The sequence below is a fragment of the Diadema antillarum genome, unplaced genomic scaffold (genome assembly GCF_040938485.1).
Source record: "Diadema antillarum isolate AM-2024a unplaced genomic scaffold, OU_Dant_1.0 seq00001584_RagTag, whole genome shotgun sequence".
NCBI lineage: Eukaryota > Metazoa > Echinodermata > Echinoidea > Diadematoida > Diadematidae > Diadema > Diadema antillarum.
The window spans coordinates 213201-238123 of record NW_027272302.1 but is presented as its reverse complement, the minus strand read 5'-3'; the positions used below and the strand labels follow the sequence as shown (position 1 = coordinate 238123).

General features: G+C 38.4%; 1 protein-coding gene across 1 annotated transcript; it reads left to right on the top strand.

The window, feature by feature from the left end:
* The first annotated feature begins 142 nt into the window (after nt 1-142).
* On the top strand, nt 143-23398 carry LOC139710878 (intraflagellar transport protein 74 homolog). Its single transcript, XM_071622801.1, has 20 exons — nt 143-223; nt 1908-2019; nt 4390-4444; nt 4903-4980; nt 5750-5897; nt 6452-6512; nt 7328-7387; nt 7927-7988; nt 8707-8785; nt 9566-9688; nt 10992-11176; nt 12102-12181; nt 13392-13445; nt 14796-14836; nt 15881-15937; nt 17162-17282; nt 18777-18940; nt 19612-19666; nt 20957-21088; nt 22653-23398. Coding segments are annotated over exons 1-20 (1788 nt in total). The 5' UTR covers nt 143-221; the 3' UTR covers nt 22772-23398.
* The last annotated feature ends 1525 nt before the right edge of the window (nt 23399-24923 follow it).

The window sequence follows — 24923 nt, the reverse complement described above, 5'->3', positions numbered from 1 at the left end:
ATACAATGTACATAATAGTGTACGTGTACGTGTGTGTGGTGGGAGTACAGAACAAAACACAAGGTAGAGATGTATCGAGAGAGGGCGTCTTCCATTCCCAGCATTCCTAGTGTAAATATTTCTCGTCGACCTAGCGACAGCGGACGCTTGAATCTGAATCCGGCTCTCATATTTCATTTTAATTAACGACTAAATCGAGAGGAGCAAACATATTTTGAGATATGTAAGTATTTCTTCCTTCTTCGCTTTGAGTGGTGTGGCATTTCAAAGGAGTTAATGAGAAATGATATCCCAAATATCGTGCGTCCGCATTTTCCTCGGCGAAACAAATAGCGTATGTCCCATGTATTCAATATTTTGTAGTGGTATCCTCGCACTCGACTTAATGCACTGCTGTGGCTAACCCCGTCGCGGGGCGCTGTAACACAGCCCTTTACGGTACGTATTTGTCCGTATGGGGTCGCTGCTGCGGTTATGCTGTGGCTTGTGCTGTGTGCTATTTGACCAATGTTAGGCCTAACATTACTGTTAGTGTAGTGTGATGCTGTTCAGTAGATTCTTTGTATAGAAAGTAGACAAAAACATGGTAGATCTTTTACTGGACAACATAGTAATTCTGGACGCGCACATCTCTGCATAGGTTCTACTCCAACTGGCATTATCGCGAAATTCAAATAGGTCCCCACTCCATTCACCGCCATTCATTTCGTCATGACTCATAGCTGGGGACCTTTAACCTCTATAGACTTTGCACATTGTCATAGTGGAGACGCACATGCACACGCAGAACGAGAGGGGACCGATATCACGATTAGGCCCTTCACAACTTTTACGGTGCTTCTCACCAACATATTAATAAATAGATAATGACATTCGATTCATTTGCAGATTTCATCCAGACTCGGTATTCATAAAAGTACAACTACAAGTAAAAATTAATGTACACTATTTACTGTATGAGCTGAAATTTTTGTGGTGGTTTTATTTTCGTGAATTTCGCGAATCGCATTTGAACCGCGAAAATAACGCGCAAATAGATAAGCTAAGTTCAGTTAGACCCTCGCAACCGCGAAATTAACAACATGCGAAAATGTCCTCCATGTAGCAATTTGCGAAAATATCTGTACGCAAAAATTTCAGCTCGTACTGTAGCTAAGTTACAGAGCGTGTAATTGTTGAAAATCGCCAAATGCAAATGCGACACAAAAATGGAGAAATTCTTAGTAAGATATTCACATTTCACCTCAGATTTCAAAGAATATGTGTACGTAGGACCTACACCTATGTTGTTAGAAATGTTCATGTTACTACATGTACTTGTTAGTTAGTCTAGATCATTTATGATTTGAATTTACTGCCCTACAAGTACAATACTACAACAATACAAAATTTAATTCCATCTGCCATTTTTTCCTCTTTGTCTTCTGCCCAGTATGAATATGTTCGGTAAATCACATGGGTGAATAGGGGTTCAAATGTACATTGTACATGAATACGGTACTGAGTTAAATGTGAAAGATATTGATTGATTATTCTATTATAAAACTCGTGTCCAGGGCAGAATTATAATGCAATTTTACAGTTTTTATGTTGCACCTCGCCAAAGGATAACTTTTTTATAGTAGATAAGGAGTTCAGTTTGAAGTATATTTTCCAAAAATAGAGTGAATAATTCACATAATTTTGCCAAATTGGTAATTTGCAGGACTTTGTGAGTAACTAGTGTTATTTTTGCTTCTTCTTTTTTTTTTACAGACAGTGCCCCATGTTGGGCAAACAAAGTGTGGATAGGGTAGATCTAAGTGTTGCACATGTTATTGTGTTTTGAGCATACTGTATGTCATGGCTAATTTATTGTCATTTGTTTAAAGAGGGCTTTATTATCATTATTTTTTCTTTTCAATCAGGAACCGTCCGCCTTCCAGCAGCGGACGAAAGCCAACCACCGGCATGAGACCTCCATCAGGAGTGAGACAGCCTCCACCAGGCACTGCCATGAGAATGCCCCCGGGAACAGGGGTAAGTAGGCTCAATCCCCCGCATTCTGAAAAGTTCTATAATTAATGAGAGTTTAATTCTAACATACTATAAAAGATAAGACAGAAGTAATAATTAAGTTTGTGTATAGTCATATGGATAGCAATGCAACAAGATTGATGATATTGCCAATCCACAGTGGATGTGCATAATGATGTGTTCTTCTGAAGTAGTGATATCCTCTAGTCTGACTCGGCCATTCAATACCCAGTCCACCTCTAGATCTCTTAATATAAAACTACTTTACAATAAATCTTGTGGAATTTCATGTTCAGTAATAGAACTTACTGCATCTTAAAGGGACGCAGTCCTTATGAAATTTAATAAAATGTGTTGTTGTTGGTACCTCCAATGAACTATTTTCATCAAAAACAAACTTTCAAATCACCAAATAAGCTCATACATTTCGGTTAAAAAAGTGTGACTCTGCAAATGAGCAAGTCTTGGCGGAGAGTCATACGTCATCGATGCACAACTCTTTCCAGCGGTGTTCTGCTCGTCATCCCTAGTTATTTATAAATACATGTTTACTATTTATACCCCCGCCAAACGAAGTTTGAAGGGGGTATATAGGAATCAGCGGACGGTCGGGCGGTCGGGCGGTCGGGCGGTCGGGCGGTCGGTCCGTTGCAAATCTTGCGTCGCGAACTACTTCCTCAGTTTTCAACCGATTCCCATAAAACTTGGCACAGATGTGTGCCTTGGGTTGTAGATGTGCAAGACGTATTTTTTGACAGTACCCAAAAGTACGTTGCCATGGTAACGGCATATTATGGGCAAAAATGGGTACAAATCTTGCGTCGTGAACTCCTCCCACAGTTTTTGATCAATTTTTATGAAATTAGGTACAGATGTTCATCTGAATATGTTAATGTGCAAGACACATATTTCCGCAGTGGCAAAAAGTGCGTTGCCATGGTAACGGCATGTTATTGGTAAAATATAGGGCAAAATGCTTCATGGCAAAACTGCTTCATCAGTGTTCTTCCAATTCTCATGGAATTCATATTGAATGTTTGTCTTAGGATATAGGTCAGCATGACACATTTCTTGACAGTGACAAAAAGTATGTTGCCATGGTAACAGCTCACATATTATGAGCCAAAATGATGGAAAATTTTGTGTTGCAAACTACTTCCTCAGTTTTTGCCCAATTTCCATGAAACTTGGTACAGATGTGTGCCTTTGGTTGTAGATGTGCAAGACGCATTTTTTGACAGTACCCGAAAGTACGTTGCCATGGTAACGGCATATTAATGGCAGAAGATCAAGGAAAGATCTTGCGGATTTAACTACTTCCTCAGTTTTTTGACCAAAGTTTATGAAATGTGGCACACACCTTGATCTTGGTGGGAAGATGTGGAAGACATATTTTTCGGACGTGTCGGAAGCTGCGTTGCCATGGTAACGGCATATAAATGGCAGAAGATCAAGGAAAGATCTTGCGGATTGAACTACTTCCTCTGTATTCGACTGAAGCTCATGAAATGTGGCACACACATTGGTCTTGGTGGGAAGATGTGCAAGACATATTTTTTGGACGTGTCGGAAGCTGCGTTGCCATGGTAACGGCATATTAATGGCGGAAGATCAAGGAAAGATCTTGTGGATTGAACTACTTCCTCAGTTTTTGACAAAAGCTTATGAAATGTGGCACACACAATAGTCTTGGTGGGAAGATGTGCAAGACATATTTTTCGGACGTGTCGGAAGCTGCGTTGCCATGGTAACGGCATTTAAATGGCAGAAGATCAAGGAAAGATCATTCCTTTGGTAAGACTGTCGTCACGGGGCGGGGGTATTAATCACCTTCAGTGATATTTCTAGTTATTTTATATTTATTGTATATATAAATAAGCTTGAAATATTTTGTTTGAAATAATAAAACCACATATTGTCACATTTTATGAAAAAATCAGATATGATCATTTTGAACACTTAAATTGGTTTTCTGAGGCACTGCTGTCAACTTGAGAGTAGGGCATCAATGACGTTGCACCTTTTGGCAGGCTCTTACACGATCGCTTGCAGGAATTATTTTTTAAAAATCGCGTACAGAGACAATTTTTGATGTCCACGCGTATAAATTGGTGAAAGGTTATATTTTTTACTCTTCTTAATTATCAGTACAGTGAAAATCTCAGGACTGCTTCCCTTTAAGGAATTGGATGCTACTGATTTTGGTTAAATTGTGATATTGCTTTCTTTGCTCAAAATGTCATCTTGAATAATTGTATGGATAGGCAAGTTCCTATCAGGGCTGCTTCAGAATTTGTGTACGGGTTCATGTTCATGTGGCATAATGTTACTATGATTTTGAAAGATGTGGTTTCTTGTTGTCTCCTTGTGCAGGCCCCAGGTACAGCGAGACCAGGAACAAGGGGAGGAGGACCAGGGACCAGCGGAGGTAAATATTTTACTGACTCGTCATTAAGAATGGAACTTTGAATTACACAGACAATTTCATTCCTGTAATGCTGTGTTATAAAGTAGCTTCTACAAATGTAACTAAACTCCTGCTGTGGTTTTGTTGTGTAAATTGTAAACCAATTTATATGTGAGGATGAAAGTTTTTCTCGATGTCATGTAGGAACTTTGATAGCATCATGGCAATATGAGAGACAATCAGCTATAAATTATATCAGTTAAAGCATTTTCTTTTTAATCTTGTACTGGTATACCATAAACAGATGACAAAAAACTTCGTACATACGATAATTCTAGGTTTTGCTGTTTCCTATTTTTTCACAAAGTTTCACTTATCAGTTATATATGAAATATGAATGATGATTTATTACGAGAAATCAAAAATGAAACTATGTAAAAATGTTCTGTAATTTTATTGTCCCCCCCCCCCCTTGTTAGTTCTTGATGCTAGAATCAATGTGGCGGATCGTCCAACCACTCAGCAGGGTCTTGGTGGACTCAAGACGGGAAGGAAAGGTATGTGGAAAGGCCTCTGTAAGGAAGCATTATTTGAAATAATTCAAAATTGACCAAAACCAATGCAAACAGAAATAATTATGCAATCATATACTCCACTTTGGGGAATGCAATCATGGTTGTATGGTATTGGCTACTGAGGGCGGTATAACAATTGTGTTGTGATGGTAACTTCAGCCTCTCGGTCTCCCATTACAGGGTATTCCCCTGTTTCATGTGAAGTACCTTGTGAGAGGCTGGGGAAGTCACGCATTGAAGATCATTGATAGGACCAAAAATAACACCGCATTAGAACGGAGCAAGTGCGTTTTGTGGGAGATGAGGGCAAAGCTGATCTTAGCAGAAATTACAAATTTGTTTTTGTGCGGTCAGCATTTATGTCATAAGCAGTTAGTGAAAGCATTCTGGATACAGAAGTAGGTACAGTTGTACCACACCATAAGAAATGGCTTACCTTGATATTACACACAAGCATCTCTTCTGTCAAGAATCATCAGTGTCCTAATCCTACGTCAGAACAGTGCATGTATATCTCAACGAGCAGTTTTCTTGGCCTAAGCTGTAATGCCTTTGTTAGTCACATGCTGAGAATACAATGTCAAGGGATGGCACCACCTCTCACAGACTCTTGCAAACATTTACCTGAAGACACAGCACGCAAGATTTTTTTTATTTGAAATGTGCGCAGTGATATGACATTGACTGGCTCCACAAGAGAACCTCAAGAGGAGATTTCACTTAATTTCATTGGGACCTTTGACCTCTCCAGGCCCCCAGAGAGTGGTGATGGACAAGTCATATTTCCTGGGCCTGCTGAGGACCAAGATGAATGAACTGACCACAGAAAACAACAAGCTACAGCGAGAGATTGACCGAATCAATGAGGAGAACAACAGCTTCTTGTCCTACGAAAAGAAGTGAGTATAGCTGTGAATATGGCTCATAAAAGTGTCTTTCTACATTGAGTTATGTAAGATATAAGACAGTTTAACACATTTCGGTGCCCATGTGGTCAAAATTCGAAATTTTAAGAAAATCTTTAGACATATTATTTATATTATAGCACACATTATTATATACTTCATATGAATCATTCTTATGAGTACTATGTAAGCGTACAATTTACAGTGGTAGTATTTTCACAAATTTGCAAGTTGACTGATGTTTATAGAAATAATAGCAAACTAAAATATTAGTTATTATATTATATTATATTATATTATATTATATTATATTATATTTTATTTTATTTTATTATGTTATATCATATATTATATTATGATTTAATATATTACATTATATTATATTATATTACATTATATTATATTATATTATATTATATTATATTATATTACATTATATTATATTATGTTAGATTGTATTATATTATATTATGTTGTATTATATATCATTATTATAATTATTTTGTTATCACTCATTATTTGTGGTTTGCATATTTTTCTTCATAAAGGGCAGAAAGTCTGGCTACAGAGATAAAAGAGCTTCAGGGTCAACTAGGCGACTACAATACAGTAAGTAATCTTCCTCATTTCAAACCTGCATTCTCACTATTTTATAGTGAATTCAAATTGATGAATAAGCAGGCAAGAAGACAATTTGTTTCATCAGAATTACTCAGGGACTTTCAGATAATGCTTTATCAGGGCTGCACATTAACCCATTTTTTTTTTCTACTGGTCTGACCTGTCTGTTGACCAGTAGGTGCCCAATTATTCCATCTTTTCTGGGGGGCATTTCATGAAGGAACTTGTCGGATAAAATATCTGACAAGTCAATTATATCCGACAAATTTTGAGAATTCTTTAATCTGATTGGCTGATTTCTCTGAACTTGTCGGATATAATTGACTTGTCGGACATTTTATCGGACAAGATCCTTCATGAAATGCCCCCCTGCTGGTCCATTCCTGACAAAGTTACTGGTCCGACAGTGATTTTTTGCTGGTCAGGGATCGTCTGACCAGTGCCAGTGTGCAACGTTGGCTATATGATACAGTGGTGTCCAGTATTTCTGTGTGCTTATGTAGAATCTTCTTTTCCTGCTTGGTATAAGATTAAATCGTTTGTTCCCTGTTTATTCATTGTGATCATTTATCCATAAAATGTTCTTGGAGTGAGATGTATCTGCAAAATAAAAAGACAAAAGGAATTTTAGTCACTGTTTGTTTGTCATCATGATTATTATTATCATTATTATTATTATTATTATTATTATTATTATTATTATTATTATTATTATTATTATTATTATTATTGTTATTATTATAATTATTATCGTCATCATTTGAACAAATTTCTTCTGCATGCACTTTTTTTTTCTTCTCCAGCTTGTGGACAAGCTGAACACAGACACTGAGATGGATGAGGTCCAAGAAGACTTCAACCAGGTAAGTTAATCCAATTGAGGTGTCCTTACCTCTCAACTTTCTCACGATTTGAAAAAATGATAAAAATCATATTTTTGGTCTATGATTAAAGAAAAAGGTAGTTTGGATTACTGGTTGTTTTTTTTTTCAGAAATCTTCACGTACCTGAAATTTTCACTAATTTGGCAAGGATTTAAGATTGACACAAATAAAATGCAACCAAAATTTTCTGTCGTAGTATGCATTGAATGCTATTCGCCAATTTACGAAAGTTTCATGCCGTGTATAAGGCCATTCACTCACTCCAATTCTCAAAAGCTTCGTACCAGAAATGTTTCTGGTTTTACAATATGTACAGTAGACCAAGGAGACAAGAAATTTTGTTTGCATTATATCCTAACTTTGATGCCATAATAACAGTCAATTAATGATTTGACCTCTGAGTGTATTAAAGAAAATCATGCATCTTATTTGTGGTGAAGAATTATTATACTCTGTTAGCTTTGTTTCCACAAATAATACTTCATGGCTTGTAATGTTGTTTCTCTTTGTCTGAACAGCTGAAAGTAGAGAATGACCTGGAGAGTAAGAACATTGATGCAATATTCACAACAAGACAAGAGTAAGTACCAACAGCTTGTGGCAACTTTAAAGAAAAGCAATGACAGTGGTACTCCCATTTCCCATAACAAATCATGGTCTACAACATGTATATATGCAACTTGAAGATGAATGTATTCCCAGAATTTTTATCTTGTTGGAAATTTGTATCATTATGCACATTCAAAATACAGTGTCATACGATGAAAAATTGAAGTTGGTCAGTGGGCAGAAAGATTAATCTGAAAATCTCCTTAGATTCCTAAAATATGCATAAGAAAAAGAAGAGGATTCTAAGTAATTAAAAAGATGAATAACCGATGTCTGTTAATGCCGAATGGTACATCATGACACAATACCTGTCTTCTCAACAGTGGTTTGAACAATACCATTGAAAGGTTTAGTTTGACCAAATGATGTGAATGGCAATGATAACTTTAGCTATGATTGTTCTTTCAGTTATTTTAAGTATTTATTTGCACCATGGACAAAAAAGCTCTTTATACATTGGTATTTTGCAATCTTTCGTTGTCTATGTGTGTTACTTTTGTACTGTGCATTTTATGATCAGTCTAAATAATTTTGATAGTTCATGATTATTTTTATCTTCAAGGACATCAAAATATGTCGTCTTCAAGTGTAGTCCATATGATATATCTGTCTTTGTACTTCCCCTTAGAGTGATATAGTGGGGTAGAACATTTGCATATTTTTTTATGGTGGCATCTTTTCTTTCGCAGGACTGAATCACAGATAGCTCAAGTCAGCGTGGAGATCCAGCAGTGTCGACGAATGGCCGACACTCTGGTGGAAGATATGGTAAGTTCAGTTTCAGGAAGTATGGCATATAATTTCTGGTATATATTGTGAGTAAGATTAATGCAAGTTTTGAATTATTGGTTTGTTTGTTTTTTTCTTTATCAACACAATCTGAAGGTTTTCAATACATTGTTTTTATTCTCTTCACAGTTTGCTAGCTGTTAAATGATGCAACTTTTGTGAACCACAAAGGCGTTAGCAACTAACCTCTACTTTTTTTCTTTATCTGTGATCCTGATTTGACACATTCTCCAGATTCACTTTGAATTCATCTGAATTAGACATTTAGATTTTAGGAATCAAATGCAATAGTGAAAGATTACAAAGGGCATGGTAGGTAAGCACTGGGCAGATGATAAAATTCTTCATTTCTTTTTCTATTTGATTGCTAAAGATACCATATGTCACTGTCATGGAGTAGCTGTCAAGTAATCAGCCCAACTGTAAATGAACGTTGTGGGATATTCGATGTATCATAAGCAAGTGACCGTTAATTGAATCATTTTATTTTCAAGCCTGCATCACCACAAAGATTTTGTAACAAGGGCTGCAAATGGTGAGGTATGCAATCATTTTCATTAAACTACATGTATGTTTATCATCCACATCCTAGGATTTGATTCAGTGAAGAGAAAGCTTGAATGCGGGCTATTTCTGAGGAAAGAATGTGCAATTCATGATAGATCTCCCTTTGTTTGTGTGTGTGTGTGTGTACATACCACCTGTCGAGATGAGTGATTGGTACACTTTACCCCCACCTCCCGATTTCCCCAAACACAGAATCCACAGATGCGCAAGAAGTACCAGCAGCTGAAGGAGGAGAATGAGATGCTGTCTAAGAAGCTGGAGGACCGGCAGCAGGAACTGGATGCACTCAACACCAAGAAGGACGGCCTGGATGATGTTAGTACTGGTATCAATGGCAGAAACTTGCGACATGTTCTTAACTCTTTATGTGCCACGTTCGCACACCCAACTCAGTCGATGGAATGCCAATAACGCATATTCTGCTCAAACGCACAAACCCGTCCAAACCAATCGATGAAGCGCCAAATGCGGCAGTACAAGGAAATCGTTTCTCGCGATTCCACTCCTGTTACATGTACTAGCTTGCATTTTAGTGTGGTGATTAACTCTCAAGGGTGCTCCTCACTGGACTTGCGAGTAAATTATAAGTTTTTGTCACTGATTTGTGTGCAAAAGCCATGCCTCTACAATGAAATAGCTACTGGTCATTTGAAAAAAAGAGCAATCATAGATTTGTCATGCAATTTACATCAAAGCAAACTTAGGCATTTTCTCTACAGCTTTGCTACACACATGTCCATGGTAACAATAATCTAAATACACATCGCTTCAAAGAATAGAACATTTCCACAAAGCATGACTATGTTGCAGTCTCAGAATAATGCAGCACACAGGGAGTTTACACGATGGCACATTAAGAGTTAAAAAGAACCGCTGAGCAAGGACTTTTATTTGCTAAATGGCAGATACACTCTCATAGACATATATTGCAAATATTTTAATTCAAAAATTCCTGCTGCTTCCACAATTAAAAATTTGTGCAATCTTTTGCTGGGTTATGACTCTGGAATAATATATAACTTGATGAAGGCGATAAAACATAGAGTGATATTGCTGGCCCCTGCACGCACCCACAAATGTGTAGCTAGTCCTTACCTACTGTATATGAATGTATGTCCAATGCCCTACTATTATTGATACAGTAGACCTGATAATTTAAAAGCAGTACTCATTACGCATATGTTTATCATCAAAATGTACAGACACATGGAAGTCATTCATGGAATTTATATGTGGTACTCAATAAATTCAGTGAATACTATTACTCATTTCTTGGCTTTCTCTTTCACAGAAATGATAGCCATGCTATAGATATTTCTGAGGCATGTATTTTTAAAGCAAACACGGACAATCAACAGTCTGGCAGTCCCCTGTCACTATTGGAACATGAACTATAACATATGGATGAATAAGTCAAGATTTCATTCAGTAGACAACCTGAGTTGCCATAATTATAATGTACAAAGGTAGTGTGTATACATGTAGTCCGTTTATTATGCAAATTTCGAAGGCATTATTGCACATCACATATCCTGTAACGCAAACAGATATTATTTAGTCATTATTAATTTCATTCAAGTGTAAAGAGACCCCCGACATACTGTCACTATATTTGTAGGAGCTGCAACACTCCCAAGTGAAGCAGGAGGCAGTACGGCTGTATGAGCAGCTTCATGAGCTGGAGGACAAGAAGAACCAGCTGATTGCTGAGGAGCAGTCCAGGGGAACCCCAGCAGAGGAGCGAGAGAAACTCCTCAAGCAGGTCAAGGAAGATAACCAAGAGATTGGCAGCATGGAGAGACAGTAAGAAGTCGTCTTCTTCTTCTTCTTCTTCTTCTTCTTCTTCTTCTTCTTCTTCTTCTTCTTCTTCTTCTTCTTCTTTTTTCTTCTTCTTCTTCTTCTTCTTTTTCTTTTTTTTCTTCTTCTTCTTCTTCTTCTTCTTCTTCTTCTTCTTCTTCTTCTTTTTCTTTTTCTTCTTCTTTTTCTTCTTCTTCTTCTTCTTCTTCTTCTTCTTCTTCTTCTTCTTTTTCTTTTTCTTCTTCTTTTTCTTCTTCTTCTTCTTCTTCTTTCCTTCTCCTTCTCCTTCTGGTTAAGTCTTCTTCCTGTGATTTTGTGCAAATTTTGAATTTTGAATATTTTCCCACATATGTCCTTCTCCCACTTTTTCTTTTGTTCTCTTCTTCCACTTCTACTTTTGTTCTCTTCATCTTGCTCCTCATTTCCTTTTTCTCTCTTTCTCCTCTCCCTTTTTTTCTTCTTCTTCTTCCTCCTCCTCTCATGCCTCTCCTCTCTCTTATCTTGCCACCTCTTCTTTCCTTCTTTTTCTCTTCTATTTTGTCATCATCTCCCTGTTCTTTTCTTCCTCTGTGCACCCACAACCTTCATTCCTGAGCTCATGAGCTGTAAGTGGGATTGCTTGTGTTATAGCTATCCTGAAATGTCAAACATGGATGAGATCCATCGTGTCTTGCACGATATAAAAGTTGAGATCTTTTCATCCTTTGGTGTCCCCCCTTCCCGTCCCCCTCCCATCCGCCTCCCCCTCCCCTCCCCTCCCCTCCCCTCCCCCATTCTTGGCATAAACTGCTAATACCACATTTCATGTCGCACTCAGTGGACGTTTCAAACATGGTCAGTTCATCAAGTACCCTAGTTGATACAGGAAGTGAAGAAAGTTTTCACAGCAAATGTCAAGGCCAGGCTTGTCTCTCTTGCTCCATCTCTCCAGGACCAAAGAGATACATGAGAAGTTGGAAAACGTCCAGGAAGAGCTCAGGCACTTAGACATGGATCTCGAGGAGCATCAAGGTAGAGTGTCCTATTAATGTTTGGAAGTTTCTTGACCACGGTTTGTAACTAGAAGAGCACTTTCAGAGCGCAGACCTCTGCCAAGCCAACAAGTCATTTCCACCCATACACGCATGCAATTTCCCAATATAGAAGCCTTTTGTTAACGTCATCAGCTTCCAGCTGCGCAGTGCCTCGCCACTTTAGTGCGCATACCTAAAACTCTAGTATGCGCAGCTTCTAGTTTCTTGACCCTATATGCCAACAAATACAAAATCCTTCAAAAATCCATATAAATTCCCTGATCACTACCAAAATTTGATCATCTGTTCCTTCTGTCATTATCAACTTTTCCTGTAAGTTTCATCTAAATCCGTTCACAACTTTTGGAGTTATTTTGCAAACAGACAAACAAACCAGCACTGACAAAAACATAACCCCCATGGCAGAGGTAGTGATAGTCATCCATCTAAAATTATTAAATGCTCTTAGTACAACTTGTGCAAGATATGAATTACAAACATAAAAGAAAGAAAACATAAAAATGAAACAGTATAGGACATATTTGAAAAAAAAAAAGAAGGACACAGTATCTGTTGTTCTAGACCATCAAGATGTTTTGGGTTTTTCTGACTAGCCAACAATATTTTGTAAACATCAGGATAATTATGCATGAAAAGTGTTCAAGTGACCCATGCATATAATATGGTAGTGGCTGAATGACAGAATCTTGTTCAAAGCTTGACAGACCTGTGCATTTAATCATTGTTTACATAGCTTTCTTTCTGTATTCATCCACTTAAATTTTCCGTCATGATTAGCATCCATGGGCTGAAATTCATAGATATACATAAATGCCACAATCACTTTAATTGTCGCACATACAGGTAATCCCGGTAAATAATGGAAGTACGAAAAAAATAAAAAACAAGGAAAAATTGTACTTTTCTGTTAAAAAACCTAATTTTACATATTTACTTTGTTTTCATTTTTCATACTGTTTCATTGATTCTGATGTTTTACGTATGCGATGACTTGATCAGTTAGGAATTTTAGACTGCCATTACACTACTTCATGTTGGATAAAAATTAGGACCAGGAATATTTAGTATCTGTGGAGCCTTCACTATCACATCGCTCCTCAACTAGTTGGGTTGACAATTAAAAAATGTGTGATACATTTTATCAGTTATTACATCACTTGTTACCGTTTCTTTTCGTATTTCTTCAGGAGAGAAGAACATGAAGTACAAAGAGCTGAAGAAGAGAGAGGAAACCATAGACGGTAAGTGAGAGTGTCAAATTGTGATGTCATAGCCATTCATCGCCATGGAAACGGGTTCTAAACAACCTCACCTGGCCTGAGCATTTATGCTCGCACCTGATTCCAACCCAAGCTATATGAAAAAAAATAATAATAAAGTGACATCATGACTTCGATGCTCTATAGTCCCACCGAACCAAATGCCTCTCACCAGTCAAATGGACCCGTAGATGCAGACCCTCAAACGTTGCGCTAGACATTTCACGGATTATGCAGGTCACACATCATATAATAATGTATAAGATACATCAGTGAAGTGACATGAAGACTGTACTTTAAAGACTATGATGAAATCAGCCAGTAAGTCATTTTATCAGGCCATGAGACCTTCTGAACAAATTGTTTCATGACATCTGTTATGTAATTCCACAGTATTTATTAGGTCATTTTATTCGAATTAATTATTCTTGCACTGGGTTGTTCTGTATTGCAGCTGATTTGCCAAATTGCTCTTCATTGACGTAAAATAATGATAATAAAAGAAAAAAAATAGTACCCGCTGCTATAAGGGGTGAGAACAGAAGCTTGGTAGTCCAGTGGGTATGACACCCTTTTAGCAATCAGGAGGCCTTTGGTTCAAGTCCAACAGGAATATCTATGACCATGATTTTCTATCATTTCTACTACTTAAAGGACAAGTTCACCTTCGTAGACATGTGGATTGAGTGAATGCAGCAATATTAGTAGAACACATCAGTGAGAGTTTGAGCAAAATCGGACAATCCGTTCAAAAGTTATGAATTATTAAAGTTTCTGCTTAGTCACGGCTGGATGAAAAGACTATTATAGCTGGTGATGTCACGTGAGTACAACAATATAAAGAAAGAATAAAGAAAATTCAACATATTTCCATCTTTCTCGCATGACAAAAGAACACTCGACTTCTCTCTTTCAGAAGGCAGGGGGAATGATGTTACCCTTAACATACGTCAGTAGCAAGTCCAAGAAATGTGCACTTTATTAAAAAAGTAAAGTTTTGTGTAATTCTCTTTTTATTTTCATTATATAGTTGTACGCATGTGACATCATACACTGAGTAGTCTTCTCTTCCAGCAGTGACTGCGCAGATACTTAAAATATTTGTAACTTTTGAACGGATTGTCCAATTTTCCTCAAACTTTCACTGATGTGTTCTACTAATATTGCTGCATTCTCTCAATCCTTATGTATATGAAGGTGGACTTGTCCTTTAAACACTGAATAGTCAATGTTTAATTACATGGATGAAGGGCAAATTTGTCAATCAGTTGCAATAAGCTCATATTACATATTCTAATATCCATGTAAATTCTTTCAAAAATCGTCCAACAGAATTCCTGGAAACCTTTGAGAGCACCAAGAAAGAGGAAACTGTGAGTACAACTCGATATCTAAATGATCGTGTCATGTGTAGATATCAGAGGTTTGGTAAACTCCTAGTTTGATATTGTACTTGATACTTTAACACCTCTTTGTGCCATTCCCTCAAAACCCCGTAGCCATTGTACGTGCTCGTCGTGGTTTTGGCAACGACAGGGCCAGTGCCATATATAAAGAGAGTTTGGACAACTGCTAAATTGGACACCATGTCACCACTCAGCGTATTACACGGTAAAGGGTTAGCGTGTACACTCAGATGTAATAATGAAAGGAAGCCAAATGAGGGGTAGTGAACAATGGTCACTTTGTATGAGTGCACTTTGGTTATGACATGGCTCCACGAAGATCACGGGACCAGTTTTGACCAATCACAGGCTTCAAAACTCTTAAGCTCAAAACAGAGTTGGCCAGACTCTCTTTATATAATTTTTAGGGCAGTGGACATGGCTATTTAGCACATCAGATGATTGACATTGTGTAGCTTGAGTGCTAGACACCCTGCAGTGAGTGTTCAAAACCTCTCACCTTACTTTTGAATGCTCTTGAATGTGCTGTCAAAAACACAAATTGAGATTTTGGTTAGGCTCTCATTTTTTTTTTCCATTTTTTAAAATTTGTTTTTTATCTATTTTTTTTTTTTCATTGCCAAACTTTCCTGCCTGAGTTGTGCGTTGATATCCATATGGATGAACAAACATTCAAACATACTAAAAGTTTTGTCAATTTTTTAGTCTCATTCAGCATATCTTCAAACAAATGTCACCATGCCAATGAATGGTATCTGAAATAACTTATTTCAAGACCAGTGTCTTTGAGAAAATTGGACATGGCAAATTTTGTCACTTACAGGCTTTCACTCTTTTGAAAATATTGACTTTCCATCTTCAGTGGCAAATGTTTCATAGATAATTTTTTTAACACAAAATCAGAGATGCTTTGTAAAATTTGTAAGACCATGCTTTATACAATTTCCAATTAGAAACAAAGTTTGGCAGTTCCTTTAACTCACAAATGCTTTGTTCCGTCTTTGTTCTTAGGAGAGACGTGGCGCAACAGAGGAAACCGTTGTGACGCTGTTGGCGCACATGAGTAGGGTAAGTGTGTGCGTGTTGGTGTGTATGTGTGTGTGTGTATGTGTGTGTGTGTTTGTTTGTGTTTGTACATGTACAATCAAAGTCATGTGATTTGTGTCAGTGATTTCCTCATCTGGGACATGTCACATGACACTAAGAGTTGTTTGAAATGAGAAGAGGAACATGCTCTGGCTAATCAGAACAGAATGACCTGGACGTTCACGTCAATCTTTGGGGGTGGAGAATTTTCCGGTTCTGTACAATAATATACACGTCTTCCTCCATCAGAGCCACAGGCTGGCACATCAGTTAGTCAAGCAGCTAGACACTCTTAGGCCGCAAATCAAAGTTCAATTAAAAACGCATTAATTACAAGTAGCCGCAATGATAAGTAAATATGTAAATAATACACGACATGTGACTGCATCACAAAACGAACAAAAAGTCGCACCCCTTGATTTTACGTGAGGATTCAAAAAATGTGAAACAGGTCAACAAAGTCAATATTGGGTTTTTCACATTTTCTGAAAGAGCTACCCTTCTAAATTATTCTCAAGTTTGGGATCATTTATCTAATTGAAAAGTGCATTTTCAGCAGTTTTTTCTGCAACCTTTTTTTGTAGAATAGTGAGATCAGGTATGTCATTCTCGAGGCCCCTTTTCATTTCTTGATAGCCCTTTGAACGCTCTACACTTTCAAGTCTGTTAACTTTCGAAGGGATACTGCCACTGCATTGAAAGTTGGCATTAATCAAGAACAGAATGTGTTGATAGAGTATGTTTAATTTTAGCATAATCTGATAATCTCTTCATTGTTGTTGCTCCGGTGGTTTACACCCTGTTTTTTTGTCCAATTCATCACACAGCTAGCACAGTTTGGTGAAGATTAAGCGCTTGAATAGACCCTGTACTTTATAGCCTCTTTTCTCGGTTCACACTTTTCCAGAGTGTGTGCTTTCTTTCCAATGTTAAGATAGGTTAGGAGAGTCCATTTCAATGGAGCTATACATCATGTTAAAGCTTAGAGTCTACTCTTTCAGAATCTGCCCTTAACTGAAAATCCATGTCTTGCAACTTTTTGTTGGTTTTGTGATGTAGGGTCACATATAATTAAAATGAATAGTGGAACCAAAGCTTTAACTCCATAATGAATAAAAACGAGAAATATGACTGAACTAACTGAAAACAAAGCTTGTAAATGTTCATAAACTGAAATGAATGCTTGCCCCATCTTCTGTCCATCAGAACCTTGGGCGTCAGAAGCACATGCCCACACCCCAGGAGCTGTCCCGCATGCAGGACGACCTCAACTTCAAGCAGAATGAGATGCACAAGTCAGAGGCCACCACCACAGGGCTAGCAGGAGGTAAGACCATAACCCTCGTGTCTTGTGGAAGCACATTGAAGCTTGAAAATTGAAAATGGAACAAAATTCAGTCTGCTTGGCATTTAGTGATAAAAATGTCATTGAAAATCATGACCTTTTTTTTAAAGTGGTGATTGAAATAAAATCTGTAAGGGCTTTGTGTGATAATTGCATGACAAAGAAAGTTAGGAGTACAGCAAATACAAAGATTAGCGCATGTGTCGAATAGTGTAGGAAAAAAAAGGAACTGAAACTCATAATGTAATTATAAACTAGGAAGGTTTCAAGATCAGACTTGAATAGATGGAAGGAAATTAGTTATTTTTAGTTATCAGGGCATATGATGCCAATTAAGCCGTCAGTTTCAGATTTCGGTGGTCTGGTGCGACATGTTTTTATTGTGGGTATGTACTATTCATTGTTTGTGCTTTTTACCTTTGGTCACGTATGATTATTAGTCTCGGATGCAGAATTTTCAAAAACATTTTATCTGCAAAATCTATAACTTATTCTCTAATTAGCAAACACATTATAGAAGATATAAGTTCGTGTTTTCTCTCAAATTGACATTGTTTAGTTTTTCATAAGTTGATGACTTGATGAATGTAACAAACTCCATATACTCTAGCTACGATATACTGTAAAACCAAACATTTTCGTGTGCATTTTTGTGAATTTCTCGAGAGCCAAGATTCACAAAATTAAAATGCACACAAAATTTCTTGTCTACAAGCTATGCACTGAATGCTAGTGGCAGTTCATGAAAATGTTATGCCGCGAAGAAGGCCATCGCTTCCAATATGGCGAAAATTTCAAGCCTTGAACATTTCATGCTTTACTGTAATATATGCAGCACATTGAAAAATTCAAATAGGTGCCAATTTGATAATCACAAAATGATCATTTCTGTATCATAATTACAGTCCGATCTCTCCTATCTGACCTCCCTTTATCCGGATCTGTCTATTATCCGAATGCGATCTTGGCATGATTTTTTTTTTCCAATCTGAAATTATGGGGAAAAAAGGGATGTCAACAAACTCACATGAATTACATATTATCCCTAACATGATGAACATATTACATTCATATCAATTTTTCATCTGGATGACATGCATTAAGAAGTTCACTTCCCCCTAATCATCGCAAAAACATGGACGGAAAACTTTTCATTAGATCAGAGCACGGTACAGGCAATCATTCATTGAGGAAATTATCAGAGAATTCAGAACGTAGACGGGCTGACAAGGACATGACATATTTACGCAAAATTGATTCATGTACATATACCTACAATTTGGGTAGGTAGCTGTGTGTATTAAACTCTGAGTCTCCTATATCCAACCAAATCAATTATCCGGATGAGCACCGGTCCCGACATGGCTTGGTAGGAGAGGTCGGTCTTTACCTGTGGACCTGAAGGTTAAAGATAATATAATAATATACAATTAATACCACCTTCCCCCACCCCCACCTCCTCTTCCTCCTCCCAAGAATCTGCCCGTCTCCAGATGGACCTACAGAAGGTAGAACAGCTGGAAGGGAAGATCACGGCGGAGCTGGAAAACCTCAAGATCCGCATCAAGGAGATGGATGAGGAGCTGAAGACCTACTCAGACCTCGACTCACTGCAGAAGAATGCTGATGAGAAGAAGAAGGTCGGACCTCCTATCTTATCATTGTTTGTGTTTTTGTTTTCTTTTTTTTCCAACAACGATGATAGCCCTCTCATCATACCCTACTCACTTGTTCCATCAGTCATTTCATTGTAAAGTACATCGCTTTATAAATTCGTGTCATTATTATCTTATCATTATTAAGGCAGTCATTTTGAGTGGTGGAATTGCTAGATTTGTCCATTCAACTATCGGCATAAAAGGTATTGCAGGCGTCTCCCTTTATAATGAAGTCTTTGGCACCAGCAGTTTTCATTTGTTCTATCGAAATTTCGTTACAGCTAAACAGGAGCATACAAAGATGTATAGACAATAATTTTGGGCTTGAATTTTTACTTCATTGCAATGAGAATTTTTGTTATAACCATCTTCATTATGACAGGAGTGCACTGTATGCATAGAGCTTCTACACAAGAGTGCTCTGCTGACTGGCGGATTTTGTTCACCAAATGTTAGTTGCAGAATTCAGCCCTGCAATGATGTACATTCATCACATCATGATACATACACATTGCATGAATAGAAGTTAGATCCAAATCATGTGTGTTTGATTTTGATCCTCTTCTTTTATTACTTTGTTGTGAAGGCCGTGGATATCACACAATGGATTTACATCGTATGTGGTTTCGTTCATTTGTTATTTTTTTCCACAGAAACTGCAAGAAGACAAAGTCAACCTTGCAAGGAGGAGAGATGTCTTCAAGAAAAGTGAGTTCCAGTCACATGTTCCCTCAGAGGCACTCTTTTGGGGGAAATTTCATCAGTGTTGTCCCACTGGAAAGTGCCCACATTTGTGTAAAAAGGTGGAGTTGAAAGAACACACAAGGACTACGCCTTGATTGTGAAAATGCGCAAGTGACAATGTTAAATATTGCCTTGTCGGCAATAAAAAATGATGTACAGCTGTAAGCTTAAGACCACCGCACACTACACGATCAGACTGGTCTTAAAGTCTTAAGCCAAGCTAGGTCTTAAGACCAGTCGTACGACCGGACACCGCACACTGTATGACCCGACTGTAAAGCGCGTGCAGTGCGCACTGCGTGCGCTTGCATTCTACTGCATTGTGAATGGCTGAAAGCCTACGACCAGTCGTAGAAATTCAACATGTCAAATCCCTACGACTGGCGCTAAGACTCAGTCGTACGACTAGAAAATGGCAAGACTGTGACGTCACACTTCTAGTCTTAAGGTCTTAAGACCGGTGAATCGGGCAAAATCGTGTAGTGTGCGGCGGGCTTTACTGTGATGACAACGTTCACAGGTGCACGGTTTTGCTTTACTTTTCTACTTCCATGATGGATTTTGGGTGTCTCTATGCTTAGGGATTTGTAGACACATGGTGTTTTCTTCTCGGTGTTCGCGCATGGTGAAGTGTCATGCAAGAGTGTCAGGGCAGATATTTTGGGCTTGATTTGCTGGCAATCAGGGTTGTAAGATCAAGTTCGACCTCTATCGTGGCAGCGTTTACATGCTTCTATCAATGATAATTCAATTTGATAGATAGTTGAATATGCCTTTATTGGTAATCACCACCTACAGCATGTGTGAAATCATTCATCCTTCTCTTTATCTATATATTTTAATGTGATGTAATTTGTCAAGAAAGAGAGAGAGAAAGAAGAAGAGCAACATGCAAATTAAAATATCATTTACCTATCATAAAGCAACGCTGCACATGGCACTGGTTCGACGGTCCCTGACCAGTAAAGATCACTGTCGGACCAGTAACTTTTTCAGGAATGGAGCAGTGAAAAATTTAAAAACTGGGTACTTACTGGTCCGACAATCAGGTCGGACCAGTAGAAAAAAAAATGAGTTAGTGTGCAGCCCTGTATAATAATTGGCACTGTCCATGTTTATGACCATCTGTCTAGCTGCTCATCTCAAACTAATTTCTGCATTGTATATATGTATAGAGGAAGAGAGCAACCCACCAATTACAATATTCCAATTAATGGAGTTTTGATGTGCAATGTTTTCATTGTTCTCCTCCAGGCGTTCAACTTCTGTCCAGCCAGTACGAGGCACTGAAGGCTCAGCTGAATGACAATGAGACCCACTCACAGCTGGGCAATCTGGAGCGAAAGTGGCAGCACTACGAGCAGAACAACTTTGTCATGAAAGAGTGTATCCTTTTCAACAACATGCACATGTGCACACATTAACTGTGTTGTGTTGAAATAGATTTCTCTTGTGCTGCTAATATTTTTTTTCTCTAATTCCCAGACCAGGTGATGCTTGGAAGTTGACTAACTGTACTCGCAGTAGTTGCTAGCTTTGCTGTGCTAGAACTGCTCTCTTAGGCCCGAATTCACGAAGGTGGTACAAATGAAACCATGGTTTAAAACCATGGACAGAAACCATGAGGCGCCAAGTGTCACATTGAATATTTCGTGACGAAATCAGTCATTTCGTCAATGAAATGATTATTTTGTAATGAAATGACAACATTTTGTAACTAAATGAACATTTCGTCCATGAAATGATAATTTCATTAACAAAACGGTCATTTTGTCAACGAAATGACCAATATCATAACGAAATATTCCTTGCGACACTTGGCTTTTGTCCATGGTTTAAACCATGGTTTCATCTGTACCACCTTTGTGAATTTGGGCCATAGTGTTGAAGAACAGTAATGTGGGGAGACATGGGTGGTCCGATCAAACTGATCTTCATCTGCTTCCCACTGGGTGTGTTTGAAAAACATGAATAGCGCCCCCAACAGTGAATAATTTATGTACATTGAAGCGTGTATTCATCGGTACTAGTTGACTCCAGTTGAGAATCTGTGGCTGTGTGTGTACGTACCTAGAGATCAGTGATGAAGCTGTATACAGTTTGTTAAAGAGATTTCGAATATATCAGAGCCGGGCCAGCCTTCCCACTCTATGGATATTCCCACACTACTGGATCTTTACAGTTATCCGTGCTGTGAAGCCCGTAGGTAAATCCTGCAATGCTGAGTGTTTTGTTCTTTTTGTTGCCAAATAAATGTTTGCAACATTGAATCCTGTTTAGAAATTTGATTGCAACTGTTTACGAACTTGATAGCAACTGGTTATGAACCCTGACAAAACCTAAATTTTTGGCAAACATTTGCTGCTCAGTGAGATACGCCCTTTACTTTACGACTAGGTGAAGATTAAAGGGATGGTACAGTATTGGTGGAGATGAGAATTGGGCTTTTAAGTTTTTGCAAGATACCACGAAAACACTTATGAAATAGTACAGAGTGTACCATTTTAAGAGGAATTCAAAGTTTATTTGATGAAAATCGGGTTTGGAATGACTGAAACATCCAAAAACAAAGTAAAACAAAGCCATCGTAATAAAGTGTGGGTCCCACACTTTATTAGAATCGCTCTGTTTTGGAAATCTCAACCATTTCAAAACCAATTTTCATCAAATAAATGTTGAATTCCTCATGGAATTACATGCTTTTTCATATTTCATAAGAGGTTTCTCATTATCTCACCCAAAAATGTTAGAAACCTGAAATTAGGTGTCAACCAAAACTATACAATCCCTTTAAAATGGATTACTGAGTGCTGATCAAAAAGCTTAGCAAGTTAAATAAGCAAAGTGCCTGGGCACAAAAAAAGGTTAAGCAAACTTTCATGGTGAAGGTTGTATCATCTTGCATGGTTTCCTGTTGTGTTTTCCTTAACTCAGTCCACTCTAATAACAGTCATAGCCACTAAGAGCATGGAGAGCGACTACCGCCCTCTAGTGGCCAAAGTCAGAGAGCAGGTCAACGACTACAACCGTCTGATACAGGATATGCTAGTGAAGGGAGTCCAGCGCTAGGCGACCATCAGCAGGACTACCTCAGAAGGAGCAACGGGAGTCGGGCAACAAATGACGGCTGACACAGGCAGTCAGCATCAAGTTACTTCAAAGTAGCATTCAAAGGGACTGTTGTATTTATCCTTCAATGCTGTGTTCCTTTCCCTCGCTACATTTTATTCCCATTCAGGGCATTTTTGTGTCCCCGTCAGCCTTCAAATTCTGTCAACTTATGAACCATATCCTCATCAAACTTCTCCAGATGTTGTGTATCAAGATTCAGTCCTTTGCTGACGTTGAGTTTAGAAAAGTCTTTGTTGATACTGCTCCCCGAAAAGGAGCTGAAACTCGGAATGTCCCTCTCTTGTAACCATTCAGCAAAATACAGAGAACCAGTCCACAGACTCATCCAGTTTTAGACTGAATCCACAGACTCATCCAGTTTTAGACTGAAGACTGATTGATGAATTTTCCCCAGCATAAGTTGTTAACTAGAGTAGACACTTTCACAAGGCTGATGGGCTGTTGGTGAGTCTCGCCATGGGTTTAAGTACTGTAAAACATGATACTTTCGCAGCATGCAATTTTTGCGAATTGGAGCCGATGGCCTTTTTCAAGGCATGAAATTTTCGCAAAGTGCCTTTGGCATGCAATGCATATAGAGTAGACCAGAACTTTTGTCTGGATTTTAATTCTGCAACTCTTGACTGTTGTGAAATTTTCAAAATTTAAATGCACATGAACATTCCTTGTTTTACAGTACGGTGGCTCACAACCTTGCAAATTTGAAAATGGCAATATCATTGATACTGTCGAATGCCAAGGTGCCATGATGATCTACACTTGCAGTAGCCACTTTATTGTTGTGATACTCTTTGTCTCTGTCACATGATATTGCATTCGCTGGTGATGTCATCATTACATGGAGTTACCAGTCTCGCCTTTTGATCTATTAACGCTCACATCACAAAAAATTGATAGGGAAGATGATTAGTGCAGACATTTGTTTGAAGTGAAACAAAATATCAGTAGGCTGGTATGACAATAGCATCCTTAGAATGTGGCCATCCAACTGACAGCTGCATGTGGAGGATGAGAGTACCAATTGTTCATGTCACCGAATGCTGGTAGAGCCGACAAAGCTCAATGAGGTGGCACCATCTGGCATGCTTAATGCGATTTCTCACGTAAGGATGGCTGCGTGCAGAGCATCACTCACATTTATTGAAATCGGTGTCACATTCTTTTCCTTCTCTAATCAACCATGATGTGCTCTTGATGGCAGGAAATGAAATTGGGAAACTTGAAAAGGATGGTTACTGCTAGAGAGCAGATATGAAATTAAAAAGATATGAAATTTGTAAAAAAAAATGAGGACTTCAAAGTTTGCTGGTGTTTTGACAAAAGGAGTAAGGGGAAAAAAATATCACACTGTTTTTAAGATCATTTGGTCTGATGGTCTCGGCGTGGTAGTTATCATTCATTTTGCACGAGCTTCTTGAGCATGTCTCGAAGGGGCTACCCACCCACTGTATTTTCTCCGTATGTCATTGAGAGGATGGAGCTCATTTTGCATTCCCCCTCTCACCTGAGCAGGCGTGTCTCTCCGTGGCTGAGTGAGCTGCACTTACCTCCCTCCCCCCCCCCCCCCCCCCACCAACCATCATCTAGCCTTCAACACCACTCCCCCTACCCCATTGCCATATCCTCTTCTTCACTTTGTTTCATGAGAAGGTGATAGGAATTGGGATGGGGGAGGGAGATAGGGGTGATGTCCACTGTTGGGGTCACTGGTGTTAGTCAACCCATGGAATTGGGTTCTAGGATTCCAATTTGGCCATCACATTACAGTTAGAAATTCAGTGGGGCACTCAATAGACTCTGTGATTTTGTTGAAATCTGTGGAGTAAAGACCTTGAACCTGTTGGCATACATTGTACAGTACTCTCCGCATAATCGGGTAGGCTCGGGCAGAGCGTTTCTTACCCGATTTAAAGCGGAGTACCCGATTAACAGAAGAACACGTCTCATTCAAAATTGACACACACAATGTGTATGTACATACATTGTACACTGCACCAAACACCTACACTGCATGTTTAACGCGCGTGCTTGCACGGCACATTATACATACCTTACACTTGCTCAGTCACGAGCAATAATTTACACTCTT